Below are 26,437 nucleotides of genomic sequence, written 5' to 3' on the forward strand. Positions count from 1 at the left end.
CCTCCTAGAAACAGAAAAGAGGTAAGTGTGGGAAGGAGAGCACACAGGTGAGGAGGCTGGGGAAGCCAATAGGACCTTGGGGGCTTCGGGAGGCAGGCAGGGCGAGGGGTCTGGATTTCCTCCTAAGTGCAGGATGGAGCAGTGGAAGGGTTTAAAGCAAGGAGGGGTGTGATCAGGTGTGTACTGTGAGTTCACTCTGGTTGGCAGCCCAGTAGAGAAGATGGCTGTGCTGAGCCCGCGCTGGGTACGGGGACCTAGGGATGAGGAAAGCATAGGCCACTGCTGTAGGGTAAGGGTAAAACCAAAAAAAAAAAATCAAACCCGGCACCTTTGAGTCGATTCCGACTCATAGCGACCCTATAGTACAGAGTAGAACTAGCCCCACAGAGTTTCCAAGGAGCACCTGGCAGATTCGAACCTGCCGACCCTTTGGTTAGCAGCACTTAACCACTACACCAGCAGTGTAAGGGTAAGATGGTAAAATCCAGCCTCCACACTCTCCTACGACGGAGGTGCCTGTGAGCACTAACTCTCCCAGAGCACTAACTGTCAAAGCGCCAGGGAGGCTTCCTTGAGGAGGTTGCATTTGCATGGAGCCATGAGGGATGGCAGGCAAGGAGGAGGCCAGCCTTCCAGGCCTAAGGAACAGCTTGCATGAAGGCTTGGCAGTAAGGGGGTGCAGGGTGGGCTTGGTGAGGAAGGGAAATGACCCACCAAGGTCTCAGAGCCCCTTGGTGGCTGAGTCAACATGGGGACCCTATCTCTGATGGAGTAGGGCTTTCTGATACCCCACCGAGCCCTGGCACCAAGAAAGTAGCACCGAGAAAATCCCCAAAGCCCCAAAGTCAGTGGACTCCTGCAAACTCAGCTCCCAAGGGAGACACTTACCCAATTGTTGTGCAGCTGGGAGGTGGGGTAAGAGGAAGTGCTGGCCACAGGCTAGAACAGAGCCTGGAGGAGGAGCCCCTTCTCAAATTGAGAGACACGGGGGTGGGGCCTTCCCAAAGGCAGCTTCTGGGGACTCCCAGGACCACGGGTAAAGCCGCAGGGTGGCTGGAGGAAGTGAGAGGCTAACTCAGTCTGGGCCTGGGGGACGAGACCCTCTGCCACCTGTACCCCTGGACCCCGATCACCATGACCCAAGCCCAGCAGCTGCGGGCTGAGAGGTGAGTGCTGGATGCTGTCCTACTGGGGCTGCCTCACTGTTCCTGGCAGACTTAAGGGGCCCAGACAGGCCCTCCTGCAGTCCCTCATCAACGTGAGATGGTGAAAGGTTGAGGGTGAGTCAGAACCCAAATACTCAGAAGTGCACACTCTTGGCTTTCAGGAACCTTTGAGGTGTGGCTCAACTCCCTTTGGCACAGATGAGAAAACTGAGGTCCAGAGAGGGGGCGTGATCTGTCCAGGTTCACATAATGGGTGGGCTGCCAAGTCTGGACAGGAACTCAGAGGTCCTGGGTCCCGGACCTTGGCTCCTGGGTCTACATTGTGGTCAGAAATGGTTTCTTGTCTTCTGTCTGAACAGAATCATGGAATGTGGCTTGTTCTTGCTCTTTATTCAGGGTTTAGCTCAAATGTCACTTCCTCTAGGAAGCCTTCCTAGATATCCCCAGCCCATCACACTCTGCCCCCTTGTGCTTTTTTCCTGTCCCTGTATAATCTTCATGTTACTGGCAACAGAAGCAAATACTTGGAATTGAGCATGGCCTTCCTGAGGCACAGAGGGTGGTGCTGGGGGCCCAGGTGAAGTCATCAGCCAGATCCCAGCCTCTCTTCCCAACAAGTTTTCATTAGAGACTAGGCCAGACATGCAACTGGAACCTTCGAGAGTCAGCAGCTGTTTGGGGTTTGTGGTACTTCCTGCTTCTTGGGGATCAGGGGTCAGTGGGATGACACCAAGAATGTTCCCTCTCAGTAGCCCCAATCCCTGTCCCTTTTTTGACCACCCTTGACCCTCAGAGGGGAAAGGCTGCCCTCCTCCCCTCCTTCATGGAGCCCTGGAGCAAGATCCTGAAGGTCACTTGGCCTTGCTGCCCCTCAAATGCCTTATCTGGAAATGGGCTGGAGATTTGTTCCACTCGAAGCCAGGTTTACATGGCAGGATTTCTAAAGGCTGAGGCATCCAAAGACACAAGGCGCTGCCACAGGGCTAGTGAGTTCAGTTCCAACAAGCATGTTTTGAGTAGAGCCTATGTGCCAGGTGCCACGGAAACCCGAACTCGCTGCCCTCTGAGGGCCCTACCGACCCCAGCCTCCCGGAGTCTGGGCTGTAAGGGCAGACTCCGTGAACGGAACGAGTGAGCGTGTAATAAACCCGGAGCGTCCCGCCTGGTAGGGCCCCTGTGTTGACGTCAGTCTTCAAGGGAGAGGCTACCCCAGGGGGGCCTTCAGTCAGCTTTGGGGCACCACCCCCCGCCCTGGTGCAGCAGCCTCAAGCTAGCCCCAGCAGGCAGCCAGGCCTTTCTCACACTGCCCTCAGAGGAAAAAAACAGTTGCCATTGAGTTGACTTTGATTCGTAGTGACCTCATGTATGTCTGAGTAGAACTGTGCTCCACAGAGTTTTCAGTGGCTAATTTTTTGGAAATAGATCATCTGACCTTTCTTTTGAGGTGTCTCTGGGTGAACTTGAACCTCCAACGTTTTGGTCAGCAGCTGAGCACTTCAATTGTTTGCACCACCTGGGGACTCTTCCCTCTAGAAAGAAGCTGCTGAAACATTAATGAAGGTGGCAGGCAGCCTTTTGCTGAGCACCAACTACGTGCTGGCACTGTCCTGGGCACGGGGGATGCGGCAGTGAACAAAGCCCCTGCTTCCGTGGAGATCTGAGGGCTACACTATATGAAGAGGTGTAGTGGTTAAGAGCTACGGCTGCTAACCAAAAGGTTGGCAGTTCGAATCCACCAGGCGCTCCTTGAAAACCCTATGGGGCAGTTCTACTCTGTCCTTCAGGGTCATTATGAGTCAGAATCAACTGACAGCAATGGGTTTGGTTTTTGTTTGTTTTTTTCTATATGAAGAATAACAAGGCACCATGATTGCAGGAAGACTCATTAACCGCCTGTGTTATGCAGATGACACAATCTTGCTTGCTGAAAGTAAAGAGGCCTTGAAGCACTTACCAATGAAGATCAAAGACCACAGCCTTCAGTATGGATTACACCTCAACATAAAGAAAACAAAAATCCTCACAACTGGACCAATGAGCAACATCATGATAAACAGAAAAAATATTGAAGTTGTCGAAGCTCACATTTTACTTGAATCTACAATCAACACCCACGGAAGCAGCAGTTAAGAAATCAAATGAGGTATTGCATTGGGCACATCTGTTGCAAAAGACTTCTTTAAAGTATTAAAAAGCAAAGATGTTGCATTAAGGACTAAGGTGCACCTGACCCCAAGCCATAGTGGTTTTGATCGCCTCATATGCACTTGAAACCTGGACAATGAATAAGGAAGACCTAAGAAGAATTGATGCCTTTGAATTACGGTATTGGGGAAGAATATTGAATATACCATGGACTGCCAGAAAAACAAATAAATCTGTCTTGGAAGAAGTACAGCTCCTTAGAAGCAAAGATGGTGAGACTTTTTCTCGCATACTTTGGTCATGTTATCAGGAGGGACCAGTTCCTGGAGAGGGAAAATGCTTGGTAAAGTAGAGCATCAGTGAAAAAGAGGAAGACTCTTGAGGAGACGGATTGACACGGTGGCTGTAACAATGGGCTCAAACATAGCAACGATTGTGAGGATGGCATGGGACTGGGCAGTGTTTCGTTCTGCTGTAGATAGGGTCGCTATGTGTCGGATTCGACTCAATCGCACCTAACAACAACGTAAGGTTTACTATTATTGTTATTATTTCAGATGGGGAAACTGAGGCTGAGAAAGGCAGGAATTCATCCAGGTTCATACAGCAAGCTGTAGGGAGCCTCAGAACTAGTCTACCAGTGATGAGAGCAAAATGGTGGAGCCATTCTTCTTGGGTTCAAATCCCGACTTCCTTGGGCAGGTTAGTTAACTCCTCTGTGCCTCAGTTCCATCATCCATAAAAAGACGACACTGTCTTAGAAGAGGGCCTGGTGCAGAGTATACGCTGAGGAAATGTTAGCTGCCGTTATTACCCAATCTGCAGCCTCCCTGATCAGGGCATATCTACCCTCCTGTTCCTTCCTTCCCCACCCTCAACAAGCTGCAGAGAAACACGTGGCCTCAGGGGGAGGAAATGGGGGAGGGAGCTTCTTCTGAGGGTGTCATCACCAGGGCATGTATGAAAAGTGAGTGAGAAGGTTGTGGGGGGGGGTTGCTGAGGATGGTGGGGAGTTTCCTCTGCCTGTCCCCTGTCATCCTGAGTCACTGACCAGTTGCAGCATCCTGAGGCCTGGCCCAGCCTGCCATCCTGGGTGGACCCTGGTCCTGTGGGGTGGTGTGGCCTGGGGCTGGAAGTGGGTGACATGGTTGAAGGCCTCAGACATGACAGTCCTGCCCCCGCCCAGTTTCCCAATCATTGCCACAGAGAAGTCGTAATTGCTTCTTGCTTCCTCATCTGTCTATTAGTGGCTGGACTCCACGTCCCTAGCTGTTCCTTCTCTGTCTCCCTGGCCATCTGTTTTCTCTTCCTCCGCCTGCCTCTCTTAGCACACTTCTCTTCTCTTCTTTGGGGGCCTTAACCACAGCCACAAGCAACCCATAACCCATTACCATTGAGCTGATTCCAACTCATGGTGACCCTAGAGGACAGAGTAGAACAGCCCCATAGGATTTCTAAGGCTGTAATCTTTACAGAAGCAGACTGCAACATTTTTCTTCAGTGGAGTGATTGGTAGGTTTGAACCACCGACTCTCTGTTAGCAGCCATGCATTTAACCACTGCGCCACCAGGGCTCCTTCAGCCACAAGCTCTTACCTCTCCCACTCCAGCCGAGACGCCCCGCCGAGCTCCAGAGCTGTACACCTGTTTCCTGCAGGACATAGAGCTGAGGGCCCAGGAGGCCTCTCAAATTAGCACACCTGAAACTGAGCCTACCAACCCCACCCCCTCTCACCCACCCTGGTCAGAAATGTGGTTATCACTAGATACTGCTGTTTATTCCACCCCCACAGCCAAACAGTCCCCAAACCCTGCTGTTCTTATAAGTCAGAAAGCACTCACAATTTGGTTGTATGTCTATTGGAAATGCAATCAATGACACAACATAACTAGTCATTCTCTGTCCATCCAGGACCTGTGCTGACTTTGTTTACCCCTGTGACCAGTGCCTAGAACAGGGCCTGGCCTAGGAGGTGTCTGACAGCTACATTGTGCCTGAGGGGGGCTCATGCAGTCTCAAAGCAGTGTGTTAGATGATGACACAGGTATCGATGTGTGGTCCCCGTCTCCAAATCCCTCCACTCTCAGGGTCTGGGCTGTGCTCTGTTTATCTTGTGTCCCCAGTGACAGCCTGGCAGGGGAGGGATGTTGAACAAGGACACTAGGACAGACACTAGGTCGCTTTGCTCACCGCCTTGCCCACAGTTAGCCCCCTGAACACACCAGGGTACTAAGGGGATTGCTTTTCCTCCGGCCTCCCTCAGTGACTTTGAGCAGCTTCCTGATGACATCCCCATCTCAGCCAACATCGCCGACATCGAAGAGAAGAGAGGCTTCACCAGCCACTTTGTAAGTGACCCCTAGAGCTTCACCCTCTGACCTCTGAATCTCCATCCTGACCTTTGAGCCTTCACCCTCCGATCTCTGAGCATCCAACACTCTCACTTCTTAACCTGTATCCCAGTGGTTCTCAACTCGGGCAATTTTGTCCCTGCGAGATACTTGACTGGAAACATATTTGATTGTCACTACTTGCTACCAGCATCTAGTGGGTAGAGGGAGGCCAGGGATCCCACTAGACACCCTACAGTGCACAGAACATCCCACAACAAAGAGTTATTCAGCCCCAAATGTCAATAGTGCTGAGGCTGAGAAAGCCTGCTCCATCCCTATGACCTCTGAACCTACACCCTTCTGACCTCTGACCCTCTGCCCTCTGTCTTTTGCCCCTGGCCTCTGAGGCCCGTTCCTCTGGTCTCTGTCCTTTCTAGGTCTTTGTTATTGAGGTGAAGACGAAAGGGGGAGCCAAGTACCTCATCTACCGCCGCTACCGGCAGTTCTATGCCTTGCAGACCAAGCTGGAGGAGCGGTTCGGGCCAGAGAACAAGACCAGCCCCTTCACCTGCAGCCTCCCCACCCTCCCAGGTTGGCTGGCCAGCCGTGGAGCTGGCTTTTGCTGCCCCCAGGACAAAGCTGTGTCTGCCTCTCCTTCCAGCTCCTCCTGACACTGTTGGGTTCTTCTCTTTAGCCCCATGTGAACACATTCGTTTAGTCCATGGCCCTTCTGACGGACACAGGCTGCCCCGCCCCTAGCTCTGTGGGTTACCCTGTCATCTTCACTTCTAGCACTCTGGCCTGGCACTCCTTAACCTCCTCAACTCTGATGACCTTCATGGCCACCCTGCTTCAGCCATCCCCCACCAAGGCCACAGTTTGGAGCCTGTCAGCACTTGGCCTTGCTCTCTTGGGACAGGAGTTCTGTGTCTCCCACTTTAAACATGACGACCCATCTTCCAGCCCTCCCCACTCCCTACCTTTTTCCTAAGACCCTCTCTCTAGCTTTGCAGTCTTAGCTGCCACCAGGCTCCTGTGGCCCTCCCTGTTCCCTAGGACACTGTGGGGCATTGCACCTCAGCTTCCAGACAGTTCCCTGGCTCCCTTGCCTCATCCCCAGCAAGGTCCTGACGTGCACTACAGACAGTTCCCAACCTCTGGCTTCTCAGCTCCTGCCACATCCCATAGAGGTATGGGCTCCCGGGGGGTGCAGGCCCAGCACACGCATGGGTAATCGCCCTTCCCCAAACCTCTCTTCTTCCTGCTCCAAACCCCACCTCCGGCTCCCTTACTTCTCTTTCTCAGCAAGTGAATGTGGTTGCTATTCTTTCATTCCCCACAAAGCAAACCCAAGCTGATCCCCGTGGCTTTCAGTTCTTGTTCCTGCCCTTGGGGTTAGTTTTGCTCACACCTGTCCATTCCTCCTTCCTTGGGCTGCAGGTGAAGGGCCATCTCTATTACTCTAAGCCAGCCTCTGTCCCTGAGCCTGGCTTCCAGAACAGCTCTTCCTTTGCCTCTCCTCAGCCAAAGTCTACGTGGGTGTGAAGCAGGAGATTGCCGAGATGCGGATACCTGCCCTGAATGCTTACATGAAGGTATCACGGGGGGGCACCTGGGAGGGCGTGGGCTGTGGGGAGGTAGGAGGCACCATTTCCAGGGAATGGCTTTGGGAACTGGGGCTCCAATGGGCTCCCTGCCTTCAAATCCATAAAGGTCAGGTGAGAGGAACAGGATGTGTTCTGAGGGGCCCTGACCTTAAGGCTGTCTTCATCAATGCTGCAGAGTTTCTAGGACCTGGTGAGGCCACCCCGCCAAGCTCTGCACAGAGCAGACTCCCCTGGGAACACTGCGGTGGGCTTTGGATGCTGTGGCTCCAGAGGCACCCAGCCCCTGCAGAGAATCCCCAGAGGCAGCAGGACAGGGAAGGCCCAGGAAACTCCATCCACAGGAATTGAGAATGGAGAGCCTGGGAGAGACCAGGCTGAGGGAGCTGGGTGAACTATTGTACCGGCAGGAGGCAGCTCAGAGGGGGCTTAAGGGTATAGCCGTCTGAGCCACACTGCTCCCGGGATTGAATCCCAGCTCTTGCACTCACTAGCTTGGTGACCCCGAGCAAGCAGCTGTCAAAGTACCCCCTTGAGGGGAGACACTGCCAGTGCTAGAGTCCACAGGGCATCCTTCCCTGTCTTCAGTGCCCACCACTGCTCAGAGCCCAGAACCCCTGCAGCCAATGGGGAGAGCAGGTCAGCCACCTCCTCTATCCCGCATCCACCCTCCTCCCATCTCCTCTGTGCTCCTCCTGGCCCTCCCCACCCCACTCCTACTCGGGGGCCAGGATCTCTCACATTCCTGGAGCAGGCTCACAGTTTACAAAACACTTTCCCATCCTTTTCTCAATAGATCCCAACTTTACTCCTGGGAGACCAGAGGTCTGTAGACACTCGTTCCCTTTCATAGGGGAGAGACCCAAGAACTAGAAAGGATGGGCAACTTGCCTCAAATCACCCAGCCAGTCAACATCATAGCCAAGTCTACAGAGACCTCTAGCTCCTTGCTCTCCAGCCATAAGTGCCAAAGAGGAGGTGGAGCCTTCAGCTGTCTATGTGGATGCCGCTTGGCAGTGAGGAGGGCTTTCCTCTCCAGCTTCTGAAAGGCTTAGCTTACATGCCTCTTGTGGTGGGGCACTCACTACCTCTTGAGGAACACTGTCCCTTTCTTGGATGGCTCTGATTGGTGGAAGGCGTTTCCTGACCACCCTCACTGCTCCTTCCTCTGTGTTCCCATCTCCTAGGGATGCATACAATTTGTAGGTTGGAGAATACACAAGGGTGCCTAGCCGAGGCCTGTGAGAGTGATGAAAATCTAGCCTGTCCCCTGGTGAGGGGCTGTGTTGGTCCCCAAGTAACCAATGCAGTAGAGTGAGGAGACTAGGGCTCAAGTCCCAGCCCCACCACTTCCTAGCTCTGCTACCCTGGGCAAGACACACCCTCTCTGAACCTCTGTTTCTTCAACTGTGATGTGAGATAAAGTATCAGGAAGCTGTAATACCACCAACTGGTATTAATTTGAGTTGTTTGGGGGACCCTCATTCCATTGTTGTTTCATCTTGAGTTAAGGCATAAGCTTCGACAGCAGATGGCTCTGGGTGCCACTAACTCTGTTACTCACTAGCTGTGTGGCCTTGGGCAGGTCCCTTCACCTCTTTGACCCTAACTCACCAGGTCCTTGTGAGATGGGCGAGGTAACGCATGTGAGACACTTAGTGCCTGGTACACCCTTAGCTAGGTCACACTACCTGCTATACATTCTGTTTATTTCTGGAGACCTTTATGTCTTTTCTGAATGAACTGCTCAAGTCAGTTGTCCCCCTCCTGACCTTGGGCCCAAGAACAAACCTTGTGAAATGTTACCTTTGACATGCCGAGAGTAAAAAAAAATACACATCTTGTTTGTGTTATGGGGCCTGCGATGCCTTGGTAGGGAGAGGGGGCCAACACGAGCTGGGCTGGGCTGTGTAGATCTTTCTGCTGATCACCTTCACCCTACCCCCTCTCCCAAACGCAGAACCTGCTCAGCCTGCCCGTCTGGGTGCTGATGGACGAGGATGTCCGGATCTTCTTTTACCAGTCACCCTACGACTCCGAGCAGGTGCCCCAGGCGCTCCGCCGGCTCCGCCCGCGCACCCGGAAGGTGTAAGTGTGCCAACCCGGCCTCACTCCGCTTGAGCCCTGGGCCACGTCCTTGCAACAAGGCCCCTGTTGGAAAGGCACCTCTTTACCCTGGAAGGAAAGGAGTGTGGGTCCGTTCTATTCCTGAGCAATCCAAGATGGTTTAGCTAATTGCGTGAGCTTGGAAAATCAAGAGCAGAGCCTGGAGGGGCAAAGGGAGGGCACGTTTCGATGTGTGACATTAAGGACTGGAGGACAGGTGCTGGGACATTGGCCAGTGAGGGTTTGGTGCCACAGCAACTCCTGGAATGACCTCGGGGCTCTGAGTGCCTGGAGAAGGCGGGGGCAGGGAGAGGAGGGAGGAGTCACTCAATCCGCGAACATTCCCTGAGACTCTCCCCGAATGCAGAGCCCCTGTTTTGTTTTTGTTCCCTGAGCGGCTGTGGCTCCCGCTGTATCACGCTGACCCCTAGGGGCCGCTGTGCGCCCTTACGCCAAAGAACCCCCTTCCCTTCCTGCCTCCTTTAAGCAAGCTGATTCAGGGAACACTGAAAAACCGAGGTTTCCCCGGCTCAGAATTTCAGGAAAAGCAGGGAGAGTGTTCCCGCAACCCTGACCTCCCTTCCAGCCCCTCCCTCTCTTCCTCCAGGAGACATTTGTGGGCGTCCCCTGGACCTGGCAGTCTAGGGTGTCCAAGGCCAGGCAGGCTTCCACCTCAATGCAGAGGCAACTCTGAACGCCAGGGCAGCTGTGGGGCCTTGAACAAGTCATGCCAACCTCTACCCCGAGGGTCAGTTTTGCTCAGCTGAAAAACTAGGACACCGTCATCACAGTGACCTCGAAGGTTGTTTGTGGAGAGCAGAAAAACAAACAGAACGGTTTGGCAAGTTATAGGCACAAAACAAATTTGTATCCTCCTTCCTACCCCGTTTCTGAGTCTCTGCTTCCTCGTCCATAAAGCAGGGATAACAATTCCTGTCTCCACGGTGGCTGTGAGAGCTGTGTGGAGATTAGTGTGACATGCCCAGAGGGGCAGTTGTGGCTGAGTTTTCTAGTGTCTCCCCTCCCCTGCCTTTCTTTCCCTTGTGAGGGTCTCCTCTGGGCACAGAAGCCGAGGTCCAGGCCCTGAGAGAATCAAGTGGGCTGACAGGCCGCTCTTCTCTCTCTACAGCAAGAGCGTCTCCCCACAAGGCCCCAGCTTTGACGGCATGGCAGCCCCGCGAGCAGAGGTACCCCACCCAGGCCAAGCCTCCGGCTTCCCACCTCCTGACCACAGTCTCTGCTCTACCAGTCAACCATTAGCCCCTCCATGCTGGGCCCAGCTGTGTGCCTAGGATGATGCGGGGGGTGGCGGAAGTAAGGGACTAGCACTCAGCCTCTGCCAGTGAGGGCCCCCACCCCCACCCCAGTTTAGTGGAGGGAACATGACAGAAACACAGAGGCAGAGAGAAGACATCCATCCATCCATTCATGCGGCAAGTTTTCATGGGCCTTCTCGGGGCCAGCCCCACTGTGGTGGGGACTGAAGCCTCAGAGATGAATCAGACAAGGGACCTGTCTCCAAGGAGTTCACAGTCCCCAGGGACACAGACTTACAAAGGGGCAGTTCAAAATGAGTGTGGCCGGTGCCCCGGTAGAGAGGAGCTGGGGGCTATGCGAGCACTAGAGGCCCCCAGGGAGGCTGGAAGGGGTAGGGGAGGGGAAGGCAGGAAAGGCACATGGCCTAGAGAGTTCGCATCCTTTCCCCTCTGGCTCATCCCATCAGGCTTGGAAAGAGCACCATTCTGGTGTCAGGGAGACCTGGGTTCAAATCCTAGCTCCTTCACTAACAAATGGCGGGGGGTGGGGAGCTTCAATAAGTCCCTCATCTTTGCTGAGCCTCAGTTTCCTTGTCTATAAAATGGCTTGTTCCCCCCTCCCTCCTCACCCTACTCCTCCTCCTAGGCCCTGTTTGACTTCACTGGGAACAGCAAACTGGAGCTGAATTTCAAAGCCGGAGACGTGATTTTCCTCCTCAGTCGGATCAACAAGGATTGGCTGGAGGTGACGTGGATCTGGGTGCCTGTTGGGGTAGGGGCCAAGGAGGGTTAGGGAAGATCAGGTAAGAGATAGTCCTGGAGGTACGGGCATGGGGGTGGGAGTGGGGAACCTGAGGAAAGGTGTGTGGCAGGAGTAGAAGATTCCAGAGCTGACACACCTGTCTTCAATTCTAACTCCAACAAACAGGGCACTACGGGCCAGTCAGTTAACCTACTGAGTTTAATTTCCTTGGTCGGTAACATGACTTCTCAGCCTTGGCACTATTGATACATAAAAAAAATGCTGGATAATTCTTTGTTGTGGGGTGCTGTCTGGTGTATTATAGGATGTTTAGCATCATCCCTGGTCTCAACCCACTAGATGCCAGGAGTAACCCCCCTCCTCAGTTTTATGAATCAAGTATGTCTCCAGACATTTGTCCCCCATTGAGAACCACTTGTTATAATGTGGGGATAACATTATGTACCTTGCAGGCAGCAATACCCTGTAGCCGTCGAGTCGATTCCGACTCATAGCAACCCTACAGGACAGAGTAGAACTGCCCCATAGGGTCTCCAAGGCTGTAATCTTCAAAGAAGCGGAATGCCACATCTTTCTCCAGAAGAGTGACCGGTGGGTTCGAATTAAGGACCTTTTGGTTAGCGTCTGAGTGCCTAACCACTGTACCACCAGGGCTCCCTGCAGGCAGCAATAAAAGATAGTAATTAAGAGCAGGAGTTCTGGAGTCTGCCTGTCTGGGGTCATATCCTAGCTCTGTTTTTAATGAGCTTTGCTACCTTGGGAAATTCATGCAACCCTGGTTTCCTTTTCTGTAAACGGAGATAACACCGACCGTTTCTTCATAGCCGGTTTCTCTAAAGGTTAACTGAGGTGGTGGAGGGGCAGGACTTGACCCATAGAGAGCGCTGGGTGCCTGGCATCTGGCCCGTTCGGGGACACAGACGAGACCCTCCACTGGGAGCTCTCCAAAGCTAGGGCCTGTCTGGGTCATTGCTTTGCCCACACTGACTCGGTGAATGGAGACAAGAGATCCGGGATTGGGACGCTCTAGCCCGCTGTGAGCCTCATATTAGGGCCTATTGTTAACAAGATTCCTTTTCCTCAGTGCTCCTCCTCAGACAGCGCCAGCACCCAGGGGCCCTGGGGCCATCAGGAGAAGGGTTAGGTCCTTGGTGTACAGGGACTGGAGGGAAGGAAAGGACCATTGGTCTAGCCAATCTAAAGCAATTTTGATTTTACCGCAGTCCTGGAGCTCTGTCTCAGGAACTCAGAAGCTCTTAAAGCCACCAGAGGGATATCTCTGGGCCATTCTTCAGAAACAGGAAATGTTTGTTGCCTTCCTGCTTTCTGGAAAGTGCTATGTATCAGTATGCTGGTTAAGGAGAGGGGCAGGGAGCAGGGAGAGGAACGCTTTGAGCCTCAGATTATACATCTATACAATTGGGAGTAAATAGTATGGCTCCCATAGGGTGGTTTAAGGATTAAGAGAAAATGTGCCCAAAGCACCAGCAGGGCTGGATCTTGGCCTGGAGCTAGGGAGAGAGGTTGGCTGAAGAAGTGGATTTCAGACTCCTTGGTCCAGAGTAGGTGCTTGCAGTATCCCTGAAATGAATGAGTAAGTGGGAACCAACAGCAGGTCCTCCCCCACCCCTCACTCTCCTTCTCCCCTGTTCAGTTTTCCTCCTCAACACCTACTCCATCTGTGCAGTTCATGGGTTTCCCTGGCACTGTCTGTCTCCTTCCACCATATGGAAACCCCAAGAGGACAAGGACTTTTACTTTTGTTGTGTGCCCAGAGCCTGCCACATGGCTGGTTCTCACAAAGTCTTTGTTGGATGAGTAAATGAATGGGTGAGAATGAATGAGTGAGTTGAAAGCAGGTTTCTAGCCAAATTCAAGTCCTGACCAATTTTATAACAGAAATGAAATTCTTGGGGTAAGAAACTTGGTCAGCTTGCTCACTTTTTCTCCTCCCTCTATATACGGAGACCCAGACTCTGTCTGCCTTTCACCATCATTATCAAAGGGCCAGGTACTCAGAGGCCTGGCCCTGCTGCCCAGCCACATGCCAGCGGGTGGTCCCTTCTCTTTTTCCTCAGGGCACTCTCCGGGGAACCACGGGCATCTTCCCCCTGTCCTTCGTGAAGATCCTTAAGGACTTCCCTGAGGAAGACGACCTCACCAACTGGCTCCGTTGCTACTACTACAAAGACACAATCAGCACCATCAAGTTTGTGGCCTGCTGGGAGGGAGGCGCTGGTCCCCCCTCCTTGCCCATCCCTCTCTCTGCCCATCCCCCATCACTCCACTCCACTCTTCCTGCCCACCCCGCTCCCACCACCCCACGTCAGCTCTGAAACCCAAACTGATTCTTATTTTGTTCCTCCCCTGCTTGAAAGCCTGCAGTGGCCCCCACTGTCCTCCAGATAAGCCATAATACTAAAGCAAGATGTGATGTCAAGGCCCAGCGTGGTGTGGCCAGCCCGACCCTCTACTTCACACCTGACACCCCCTCAGCCCTGCCTGTTGCCCCTTAGGGACATCGCGGTGGAAGAAGACCTCAGCAGCACTCCACTGTTCAAAGACCTGCTGGAGCTCATGAGGTGAGGGGGGCAGGGCTGGGGGCAGGGCCGGAGGGGTCAGATACTCTGGTGACAACAGAGAGAGAAATGCAATTTATTAAGGTCACATTTGCATGGTGACCCGATGCATTACAGAGTAGAACTGGTCCATAAGGTTTTCTTCAAGAAAGCAGATCACCAGGCCATTCTTCCACAGCACCACTGGGTGGGTTTGAACCACCAACTTTTAGGTTGGTAGTCAAGCACAAACTGGGTTGCCATGAGTCAGAACCAGCTTGACAGCAACAAGTTTGTGTTTTTCTGGTTTAGGTGTTTTGCATTTGTTTTATCCACACTCCAGCCCTGCTGGGCAGGTTTCATCATTTGTGTTAGAGGTGAGCTGTGGAGCTGACAAGAGATAAAAGGACTTAGTTAAGTCACGCAGTTTGTGGCGTAGATTTGCAGCCAGAGCCAAAGCCTCACCAGCTGAAAACTTTAGGCCTGGACCCTCTGCCAGCAGGGAACTCACGACCTCCCGTGATCAGCTCATCATTGGACAGTTATATTACAAAATGGAAGTAGTGTTGTTCCATTTCTTACTATAAAAGTAATACCTACTTGGCACAATGGTTAGAGCTTGGCTGCTAACCAAAAGGTCAGCAGTTCGAACCTACCAGCCGCTCCTTGGAAACCTTATGGGGCAGTTTTACTCTGTCCTGTAGGGTCACTGTGAGTCAGAATTGACCTGATGGCAACAGGTTTGGTTTGGATTCATTATAAAAAAAGGATGTCAGAAATCACAGAAAGGTATGAAGAAGAGAGATCACCCCATATTTTAACCCCTCTTATTATTTGGTGTCCATTCTGATTTCTTCCATGGACACATACAGATATTACTCTAGTTGGCTGCCAGGTACCAGTCTGTGAGTGTACTGGAACTAAGGCAGGCATCCCCTTTCGTTGGCCACTTAGGTTAGCTTTCTTTTCTTTTTTTCCCACTCTAAACAATGCTGGGGTCCCTGCCTGGTACAAATGGTTAACACACTCAGCTGTTAATCAAAAGGCTGGAGGTTCAAGTCCACTCAGAGGCATCTTGAAAGAAAGGCCTGGCAATCTACTTCCTAAAAATCAGCAATTGAAAATCCTATGGAGCATAGTTCTACCCTGATACACACAGGGTCACCATGCGTCAGGGCCGACTCAAGGGCAACTGGTTTGGTTTTCCTTTTTTTTTTTTATAAACAATGCTGTGATGACCATCTTTGTTCACAAATTTGGTGAGTTGTCTGATTATTGCCTTAGGATAATGTTCTAGAAGTGGAATTTGGGGATCAAAGAATTTTTAAGTCTGCTAGACTTCTGATTCATTTTGCCAACTTACCTATAGGAAGGTTAGATTGATTTTTACTTTTTCTAGCCAACATAAGAATACCCACCTTCCTGCACCCCACATTAGACAGTTACAGTCCTTAAAAGAATTTTCCTCAATACCTGCACACAGGTATCTCCCATGGGGCTTTATTCTGCTCCACTCTGTAGGGACCCAGCCAAATCTACTTCTCTTGCCAAGTCAGGCCCTAGGACTCTCTCTGCCCCCTCACTTAGGCCCAAGTCCTCTGGCTTCTCCTCTTTACCTTTGATTAACCTTGTCTCCCTGACCTTTCCCACCCAGGCGGGAGTTCCAGAGGGAGGATATTGCCCTGAATTACCGGGACACAGAGGGAGATCTGGTTCGGCTGCTGTCGGACGAGGATGTGGCGCTCATGGTGAGGCAGGCCCAAGGCCTCCCCTCCCAGAAGCGCCTCTTCCCCTGGAAGCTGCATGTCACCCAGAAGGATGACTACAGGGTCTACAACACTGTCCCCTGAGTGAAGGTGTCCCTGGGACAGCTGGAGAAGAGCCTTCAGCCCTCAGAGGAGATTAGGACCTCCAGAAAAGGCTGGGAGTGGGGGACAGACGTCCTAGTCCAAATCTGATGGCCCCCACTGGGCTTGGCTCTCTTTCTTGCACTTTATTTTCACACTTAATCTCTGAATTCAATAAACCATTTCAACTCAAAGGGCAAGACTGAGGAAAGCAGTGTCTTTTGAGGGAAGAGAGGAGCGGAAGTAAGATACCATTGAATGAGCATCAACAGGGTCCATTTACAAATGCAAGGGGATTCCAGGCTTTGGGCCTCTAATCCAGCCATCCCATTCCCCTGCCCTATCCACATATGTGGAGAAACCCACATGGCACCCCTGCCCCTGCTGCCTGCTTCCCTTTTGCTCCCTTTCCTTCCCCCTGCTCCCCTTTTCCTGGAATTAGCCACCTCCCTCACAGAAATAATTCACTCCCAGGTGCCCTCTGATGTCATGCCAGTGCCAAATCTCCCGCTGCGTGATGAGTATCTGAGCCTCTCCTCTGCCCTCCCATCTCTGCTGCTCTGTGGAGGGGATGGGGAGACTTGGGTCTTCATATTGGTTGTCCTGTAAGTAGGGGGTTGTGGGGAGGACCCTGGTCCCATCCAGGAGGGGGGAGAAGCAGAATGATGTGATCTTCTTTTATAAGCCAGAGCTCCTCTCCTCATTTATAAAAATTTAAACAGGTAGGACTTCCAGGACAAAGGTATAAGGACGGTAGGGGACCCTTTCCTCAGAAAAACAGCCATTTAACTGGTAAAAATGATTTAAAAAAAAAAGACAACCATTTCAAGTCTTTGGAAACTATCCTATGGGTATATAGCAGATGGAGAAACATTTGTTCAAGAAAATCTATTATATCTCAGTATGAAGAGTAAGCGTCTGTGGCATTTGAGCCCCAACATGCTCCCATCCCCTACTGCCAACTCTATGTGATGAAAACTCTAAGCATTCTACTCTGGGTAGGTGTGGCCAAGAAGATGGGGCTCCCTCTCCCCTCAGCTCCTAGTCTAGCCTAATGGTTTAAGCTGGGGGAGGGGGCCAGGTTGACAGTATCTCTTATCCTTCACAGTCCTGTGTTGTGGAAATGCTATTCTAGGCAATCATGTCTAGCTCCCAGTAGTAGGCTCTGCCCCAGGTGTAATAGGTCAAGAATACACTGCCCCAAGTGTGACAGGTCAATAATTGCTTTTGACTGGGCTCATCTGTAGGGAGAGGTTCCATACTGGGAAGGGCAAGATGAGAAGATCTGGGGATGCCACCCCCAAGAGCCCACTCATAGAAGAACCTAACTATGGTGCAGTGAGATAGAAGTTCTGCCCAGAGGACAGACAGACCAAAGGACAGCTTTGCCTGAGGGGACTTGCTTTTTTTGGAATGGAGCCTGAAAAAGTTCATGCCTAGGAGTATTATACAAAACAAATCAATGAATTAGTGGAGATCTTGGTGGCCAGAAATTAAGAGGGGGCTGGTAGCTCCATGCTCTTAGTAGCAACAAGTGGAAGGGCAGGCTATCCAGAAATTTAACAGAACCAGGGAAAGAGACAGCCAAAAATAACCCTCCTGGGATCACACTCATCCTTGGGGGTCTGGAAAACTGTGAGCGTGCTAGGCTGCACCCACTCAGGAGCAATCAGAGTAGAACATGGAGCAGAACCGAAAGCATTCCCTAAGCCACACACAGATTCATCAGCAATGCAGAAATGTTACTGGATCAAGGGGCCTAAGCTAACTTCTGACAAAATAATGGCAGAACAATGAACTACTCTGGCCCAGAGAGGACTTCCAGAAAGTCCTCAGGCTTAAAAATAGCATCACACTCATCCTCGTGGCGTGGAAGGCTGTGTGCATGCCCAAGACTGCTCCCTCTCAGAAGTGAATGAAATGAAAAATTCGTTAGAGGGACTCAACTGTAGATTTGAGTTGGCTGAAGAAAGAACCTACAAACTTGAAGCTAGGTCAATAGAGATTTTGCAATCTGAAGAAAAAAGAATGAAGAAAAACAGAGTCTTAGAGAAATGCAGACATCATTAAGTATGCTGACATACACATAGCTGTTGTTGTTTTTAGATGCCATCAAGTTGGTTCTGACTTCCAGCAACCCTATGTACAAAGAATGAAACACTACCTAGTCCTACACCATCCTCACAATCATTGCTATACTTAAGCCCATTGTTGTAGCCACTGTGTCAATCCATCTCACTGAGGGTCTTCCTCTTTTTTGCTGATGCTGTACTTTACCAAGCATGACGTCCTTCTCCAGGGACTGATTCTTCCTGACAATATGTCCAACGTATGTGAGACGTAGTCTCACCATCCTTGCTTCTAAGGAGCATCCAGGTTGTACTTCTTCCAAGACAGATTTGTTCAGTGTTTTGGCAGTCCGTGGTATATTCAATACTCTCCAACATCACAATTGAAAGGCATCAATTCTTCTTTGGTCTTCCTTATTCATCATCCGGCTTTCACATGCATAAGAGACCATTGGAAACATCATGGCTTGGGTCAGATGCACCCTAGTCTTTAAGGTGGCAGGTTTGCTTTTCAATACTTTAAAGAGGTCTTTTGCAGAAGATTTGCTTAATGCAATGTGTCTTTTGATTTCTTAACTGCTGCTTCCATGGCTGTTGATTGTGGATTCAAGTAAAATGAAATCCTTGACTTCACATAATACATAACTGGAGTACCATAAAAAGGAAAGAGAAAATGACAGAAAAATATTTGAAGGAATAATGGCTGGAAACTTCCCCAAATGTTATGAAAAACACCAAACTACACATCCAAAATCTCAATAAGCTCCAAGTAGAATAAATGAAGAGATTCACACTCAGACACATTGTGATCAAAATGTTGAAAGTCAAAGAAAATCTTGAAAACAGAAAGAGGAAAATGGTTCATCATGTACAAGAGACTCAGAATAAGATTAATAGCTGACTTCTTAACAGAAACAGTTGAGACCAGAAGGCAGTGAAATGACATATTCAAAGTATTACTAAAAAAAAAAAAAGAAGAAAGCTGTCAACGAACAATCCTATACATAGAAAGCTATCTTTAAAAAATAAAGGTAAATTAAAGACCTACTCAGATAAACAAAAACTGAGAGAATTCATTGCTAAGCAGACTTGCCTTACAAAAAATACTGAAAGAAGTTCTTCAGGATGAAAGAAATTTACACCAGACACTAATTCCAATTCTACACACAAAAAAAATTTTAAAAATCTCAATAAAGGTAATTATGTAGGAGCCCTGGTGGCACAATGGTTAAGTGGTTGGCTGCTAACCAAAATGCCAGTGGTTCAAACCCACCAGCCACTCTGTGGGAGAAAAGACCTGGAAAGCTGCTCCCTTAAAGATTACAGCCCAGAAAACCCTATGCGGCAGTTCTACTCTGTCCTATATGGTCAATATGTGTTGGAATCAACTTGATAACACACAAGAACAACATGTAGGTAATGATAAAAGACAACACAATTATGTGTTTCTTTTTATTTTCTCTCATAACTGATTTAAAAAGCAATTGCCTAAAACAGATCTGTAAAATTCTATTTAGGAGCAAAAGAGAAACAGCAGTCAACTTACTATTTATTTATTTTGGTTCAGGATATGAGATACTGTTGCCACTCATGCATATTGTTGCTTATCTGCTGGCTCATCTCATTCGTGTGCAACAGTAGTCAGGTCTCCAGCCCCAGCAACTCTTGTGGATTCTCCTCCAGCTTCTGTAGCTGCTGGGTCAGGGGTGTGTTTAGCTTCATGGCAACGGGTACCAGATTCTCCTGTAGGTCACTTCTATTGGAGGCTTGGAGGTTATGAGAGCCTGACGTAGTTTCAGTCTGTCTTCACAGTTCCTGTTTGTCCTTGCTTCCCTCAATTCATATCCATCTTCTATTCCTGACTATCTGCCCAGATGCAACAGTATCACACAAACATGACACAGTTAAGGAAGATCAAACCCTCAAAACAAATCTCATGATATCTTTCCCAGTGATTCTGCTTCTCAGATCAAACTGACTGACACACATGGATATAAATTCAAAGAAACACTGTCAGCACAAAATAATTATAGCATCTAATTTATAGAGTTTTTAGAAAAGGACAGAATTAAGGCATCAGATAATAATAGTATGTATGTTGGCAGAGGTGGTTCTAAGGTATTCTGAGCTGTTAATGCTAGTCATAAGGAACATTAAAAAATGTTTAACATTCGACTTTGCCACATTAAATATACACTGGTAAAATTTCAAAGAAAGTCATTGGAAGAATAGAATCAGAGCATACAAGTTCCATAGTATTTAAATAAAAATGGATAATGACAAAGGAAATCAATCAAAAAGAGTCAAGAGATTCCTTAGGTGGGGCCAAGATGGCGGAGTAGTCAGACGCTTCGGTGGTCCCTCTTACAACAAAGACTCAAAAAGACAAGTGAATCAATTATATATATGACAAGCTAGGAACCCTAAGCATCAAAGACAAAGTTAAGAAATTGGACTGAGTGACAAGGGGAGGGAGAGATGGTGCAGAAGCAGTGAGGAGTTGCCAAGTTGGTGACAGCACTTCAGCCCTGATTCCCTGGCACCACTGCGGCAGAGCTGCTGGTAGTGTTTAGGGACACGGCTGCTTCAGTGAAAGAAGGCAAGTGAAGTGGCACACCCCTGAGTCCCTGGCATGACTGCGGCAGGGTTGGCGGTGGTGTTTAGGGTGCAGCTGCTTCAGCAAAAAAGGCAAGGGAGGTGGCACAGCCTGACCTCCTGGCGCAACTGTGGCAGGGGCTGAGCCAGTGCACACAATCTACATACGCCTCTGGAATCTGAGACAAAACGGCGCTCTCAGCAAAAGGTAAGCGATTTTGTCTAATTTACTGTGTGGATCTAATCACTCCTCCTTTTGAAAGAACTCTCTCCTATCTATCTGATCCCTCCTCCCTCTGCCCTAGTCAGCTTCATTAACAGTTGACTTCCCTGGGCCTGAGATAGGTCCTGCTGCACTTTCTGAGTTATTCCCCTGGCCTTGGAGAAGAAACAAATTAACAAACAGGGGGAAATACTCTGCCGACTCCCCTAATCTGGAAACTCAGAGCAGAAGCGGCTCCAGTCCAGACACAAGCAGTTCACAAACTTTGTCTTTCACCCCTGCATGGATCCAGGTGGCCCCATTACTGCAGATGGGATCTGGCTGTTATATTGCAAGGGTGAATCTGTTTGAGGTCTGACTGTAACTGTTTCAGCTGTGTGGTGGAGACGCATGTTTTTGATGTTTGACACTGCTCTTCCTATTAAACAGGGCCCTCACCTACCCTTGGCAGAGGCCTGAGGACTGTAGGCTTCACCCATGCAGCCTAGCCACCTGCCACAGGCGTCCCAGGATAAGTGGTGCCTGCCAGTCCTTACCGTTAAAAGCATTGGGTGCCTATGGTACGGCTGCAGAGCCCATGTACCAGAGTGTCCTAGAGAACAGGGGTGTGACTTCCTCACAGACACCTGAAACCTGTGCATACACCAATCACCTCTGCTCCTCTAAGATCGTAGGTAAGAACCTTTACCACACACTAGGTGACTGACTACTGGGACACCTGAGCTGAATCCATACAAGAATAGTGAATGGACTCCTAGACTCATATACCTGGTAACAGCTCCAGTCAACTGGTAACAGGACATTAGTGCTTCAAAGGCTCCAATAATCAAGTCAGCTCACTCTAGTAGCCTATTTGGGTATATCAAAACAAAACAAAGCAAGAAGCTAGGACACAGTGAGCAAACATAAAATAAATTAATACAATAACTTATAGATGGCTCGGAGACAACAGTCAATATCAAATTACATAAAGAAGCAGACCATGATTTCTCTAACAAACTCCCAAAACAAAGAAACAAGGACTCTTCTGTATGAAGATGTATTCCTGGAATTACCGGATGCGGAAAACAAAAGATTATCATACAGGATTCTTCAAAACATCAGGAAGGATATCAGGCAAAATGCAGAACAAGCCAAGGAGCACACAGATAAAGCAGTTGAGGAAATTAAGATTATTCATGAACATAATGAAAAATTTAATAGACTGCGAGTATCCATAGAGAGAACAGCAATCAGAAATTCAGAAGATTAACAATAAAATTGCAGAATTAGACACTCAGTAGAAAGTCAGTGGAACAGAATTGAGGAAATGAAATTCAGAATTAGCGAGATTGAAGATAAAACACTTGGCAACAACATATTCAAAGAAAAAACAGATAAAAGAATTTTAAAAAATGAAGAAACTAAGAATCATGTGGGATTCTATCAAGAATAATAACCTATGAGTGATTGGAGTACCAGAACAGGGAGGGATAACAGAAAGTACAGAGAGGATTGCTGAAGATTTGTTGGCAGAAAACTTCCCTGACTTCATGAAAGATGAAAGGATATCTATCCAAGATGCTCATTGAACCCCATACAATGTACATCTCAAAAGCAAGTCACCAAGACCTGTTATAATAAAACTTGCCAAAACCAAAGATAAAGAGAAAATTTTAAGAGCAGCCAGGGATAAGCAAAAAGTCACCTACAAAGGAGAACCAATAAGAATAAGCTTGGACTACTCGGCAGAAACCATACAGGCAAGAAAGCAATGGGATGACAGATATAAAGCTTTGAAGGAGAAAAATTGCCAGCCAAGAATCAGATATCCAGCAAAACTGTCTCTCAAATATGAAGGCAAAATTAGGACATTTCCAGATAAACAGAAGCTTAGGGATTTGCAAAAACCAAACCAAAACTACAAGAAATACTAAAAAGAATTCTCTGGTTAGGAAATCAATAGTATCAGAAATCAACCCACGACTAGAACACTGGATGGAGCAACCAGATATCAACCGAGATAGGGAAATCACAAAAATAAATCAAGATTAAAAAAAAACACTCAAAACAGGGAATCAGTGATGTCATTATGTAAAAGATGACAACATTAAATCAATAAAGAGGGACTAAATAAAGTAGTCATAGATCTTCCATATGGAAAGGAGATATAGGGAGACACAAGTTGGGTTTAAATTTAGAAAAACAGGGGTAAATAGTAAGGTAACCACAAGGGAGACTAACAATCCTACACATCAAAATAAAATTCAAGAAAAACATAAAGACTCAGCAAAAACAAAATCAACAACAATGAAAAAGAGGAACATACAATTTAGGAAGAAAAATTACTCAGCACAAAAAGTAAGTGGAAAAAACAGTCAACACCACACAAAAAAAGACATCAAAGTGACAGCACTAAACTCATACCTATCTATAATCCCACTGAATGTAGATGGACCAAATGTATTAATAAAGAGACAGAAAGTGACAGAATGGATTAAAAAACACGATTCATCTATATGCTGCCTACAAGAAACACACCTTAGATTTAAAGACACAAACAAACTAAAACACAAAGGGTGGAAAAAAATACATCAAGCAAACAACAATCAAAGAAGAGCAGGAGTGGCTATACTAATTTCTGACAAAACAAACTTCAAAGTTAAGTCCACCCAAAAGGATAAGGAAGGACAGTATGTAATGATTAAAGGGACAGTATACCAGGAGGATATTACAACATTAAATATTTATGCCCCCAAAGATAGGGCTTCAAGATACATAAAACAAACTCTAACAGCGTTGAAAAGCGAGATAGACAGCTCCACAATAATAGTAGGAGGCTTCAATACACCACTTTCAGTGAAGGACAGAACATCCAGAAAGAAGCTCAATAAAGACACGGAAGAGCTAAATGCTGCAATCAAGCAACTTGACCTCATACACAGAGAACACTCCATCCAACAGCAGCCAAGTATACTTTCTTTTCCAATGCGCATGGAACATTCTCTAGAATACACCAAATGTTAGGCCATAAAGCAAGCCTTAACAGGATCCAGAACATCAAAATATTACAAAGCATCTTCTCTGACCATAAAGTCATAAAACTAGAAGTCAATGACAGAAAAATCAGGGAAAAGAAATCAAACATATGGAAACTGAACAACACTTTGTTCAAAAACGATTGGATCATAGGAGAAATTAAGGACTGAATAAAGAAATTCATAGAATCCAATGAGAATGAAAACACTTCCTATCAGAACCTTTGGGACACAGAGAAACCAGTGCTCAGAGGTCAATTTATATCCATAAAATGCACACATACAAAAAGAAGAAAGGGTCAAAATCAAAGAATTATCCCTACAACTTGAACAAATAGAAAGAGAGCAACAAAAGAAACCCTCAGGCACCAGAAGAAAGCAAATAATAAAAATTAGAGCAGATAAATGAAATAGAGAACAGAAAAACAATTGACTAAAAGCTGGTTCTTTGAAAAAATTAACAAAATCGACAAACCATTGGCCAGACTGACAAAAGAAAAACAGGAGAGGTGGCAAATAACCCAAATAAGAAATGTGATGGGCGATATCACAATAAACCCAACTGAAATTAAAAGAATCATATCAGATTACTATGAAAAATTGTACTCTAACAAATTTGAAAACCTAGAGGAAATGGACAAATTTCTAGAAACACTACCTACCAAAGCTAACACAAACAGAGGCAGAACAACTAAATAAACCCATAACAAAAGAAGAGATTGAAAAGATAATTTAAAAACTCCCAACAAAGAAAAGTCCTGGCCCTGACGGCTTCACTGGAAAATTCTACCAAACTTTCAGAGAAAGTAGTACCACTACCACTAAAGGTTTTTGAGTACATAGAAAAGGATGGAATACTCCCAAACTCATTCTATGAACCCAGCATAACCCTGACACCAAAACCAGGCAAAGATACCACAAGAAAGAAAATTGCAGACCAATATCCCTCATGAACTTAGATGCAAAAATCCTCAACAAAATTCCAGCCAATAGAATTCAACAACATATCAAAAAAATAATTCACCATGACCAAGTGGGATTCATACCAGTTATGCAGGGATGGTTCAACATTAGAAAAACAATTAATGTAATCCACCACATAAATACAACAAAAGAACCACATCATCTTATCAACTGATGCAGAAAAGGCATTTAACGAAGTCCAACACCCATTCATGATTAAAAAAAAAAAAAACCCTCAGCAAAATAGAAATAGAAGGAAAATTTCTCAAGATAATAAAGGGTATTTATACAAAGCCAACATCCATCATCATCCGAAATGGAGAGAGACTGAAAGCATTCCACTTGAGAACGGGAGCCAGACAAGAATGCCCTTTATCACCACTCTTATTCAACATTGTGCTGGAGGTCCTAGCCAGAGCAATTAGGCTAGATAAAGAAATAAATGGCATCCAAATTGGCCAAGAAGAAATAAAGATATCTCTGTTTGCAGATGACATGATCTTATACACAGAAAAACATAAAGAATCCTCAAGAAAACTACTGAAACTAATAGACTAGTTTAGCAGAGTATCCGGATACAAGATAAACATACATAAATCAGTTGGATTCCTCTACACCAACAAAGAGAACGTCGGAGAGGAAATCACCAAATCAATAGCATTTACAGTAGCCCCCAAGAAGATAAAATACTTAGAAATAAATCTAACCAGAAACGTAAAGGACCTATACAAAGAAAACTATAAGACACTACTGCAAGAAACCAAAAGAGACCTGTTGTTGTTGTTAGGTGACATCCAGTCGGTTCCGACTCATAGTGACCTTGTGCACAACAGAACGAAACTCTGCCCGGTCCTGAGCCATCCTTACAATCGTTGTTATGCTTGAGCTCATTGTTGCAGCCACTGTGTCAGTCTACCTCATTGAGGGTCTTCCTCTTTTCCGCTGACCCTGTACTTTGCCAAGCATGATTATCCTTCTCCGGGGACTGATCCCTCCTGACAACAGGTCCAAAGTATGTAAGACGCAGATCTACATAAGTGGAAAAACATACCTTGCTTGTGGATAGGAAGACTCAACATTGTAAAAGTGTCTGTACTACCCAAAGGATCTATAGATACAATGCAATCCCGATCCAAATACCAGTCCCATTTTTTAATGAGATGGAGAGACAAATCACCAACTTCATACAGAAGGGAAAGAGGCCTTGGATAAGTAAGAATTACTGAAAAAGAAGAACAAAGTGGGAGGCCTCACACTACCTGATTTTAGAACATATTATATTGCCAAAGTAGTCAAAACAGCCTGGTACTGGTACAACAACAGATACATAGACCAGTGGAACAGAATTGAGACATAAATGCATCCTCATATGAGCAGCTGATATTTGACAAAGGCCCAAAGTCTGTTAAATGGGGAAGACAGTCTCTTTAACAAACGGTGCTGGCATAACTGGATATCAATCTGCAAAAAAATGGAACAAGACCCATACCTCACACCATGCACAAAAAACAACTCAAAATGTATCAAAGACCTAAATATTCACACAGTGGAATATCATGCAACAATAAGAACAATGATGAATCTGTGAAACATTTCATAACGTGGAGGAATCTGGAAGGCATTATGCTGAGTGAAATTAGTCAAATGTAAAAGGACAACTATTGTATGAGATCACTATTGTAAGAACTCTAGATAAAGTTTAAACACAGAAGAAAATGTTCTTTGATGCTTACGAGGGTGGGGAGGGAGGGAGAGGTATATTAGCTAACTACATAATAGACAAAAAATTTT

General features: G+C 47.6%; 1 protein-coding gene across 5 annotated transcripts; it reads left to right on the plus strand.

Moving 5' to 3' along the window:
* The first annotated feature begins 989 nt into the window (after positions 1-989).
* Positions 990-15,979, plus strand: NCF4 (neutrophil cytosolic factor 4). Of its 5 annotated transcripts, none has more exons than XR_007517391.1 (12): positions 990-1,166; positions 3,073-3,583; positions 3,869-4,013; positions 5,576-5,660; positions 6,083-6,236; positions 7,170-7,240; positions 9,210-9,337; positions 10,485-10,542; positions 11,258-11,356; positions 13,453-13,583; positions 13,753-13,956; positions 15,587-15,708. XR_007517391.1 is itself a non-coding variant. In XM_049884341.1 (12 exons), the coding sequence occupies exons 2-12, from the start codon at positions 3,448-3,450 to the stop codon at positions 15,780-15,782; spliced, it is 1,269 nt and encodes a 422-aa protein (XP_049740298.1). In that variant the 5' UTR covers positions 991-1,166; positions 3,073-3,447; the 3' UTR covers positions 15,783-15,979. The 5 variants fall into 5 exon arrangements, 4 of the variants coding, with proteins under 4 accessions (XP_049740298.1, XP_049740299.1, XP_049740300.1 ...); XM_049884341.1 differs by having other exon boundaries at positions 991-1,166; positions 13,891-13,956; positions 15,587-15,979; XM_049884342.1 differs by lacking the exon at positions 3,073-3,583 and having other exon boundaries at positions 991-1,166; positions 13,891-13,956; positions 15,587-15,979.
* Positions 15,980-26,437: the final 10,458 nt, after the last annotated feature.

Source organism: Elephas maximus, chromosome 4 (assembly GCF_024166365.1).
Source record: "Elephas maximus indicus isolate mEleMax1 chromosome 4, mEleMax1 primary haplotype, whole genome shotgun sequence".
In the NCBI taxonomy this organism is placed as follows: Eukaryota; Metazoa; Chordata; class Mammalia; order Proboscidea; family Elephantidae; genus Elephas; species Elephas maximus.

Bases quoted from the DNA above. Each gene is read 5' to 3' on its own strand.
- NCF4 (XM_049884341.1), top strand. From the start codon at position 3,448: ATGAATAAGGAAGACCTAAGAAGAATTGATGCCTTTGAATTACGGTAT. The intron at 3,584-3,868 runs GTGAGACTTTTT...TTATTATTTCAG, and splicing joins GCTCCTTAGAAGCAAAGATG to ATGGGGAAACTGAGGCTGAG. The intron at 5,661-6,082 runs GTAAGTGACCCC...TGTCCTTTCTAG, and splicing joins GAGGCTTCACCAGCCACTTT to GTCTTTGTTATTGAGGTGAA.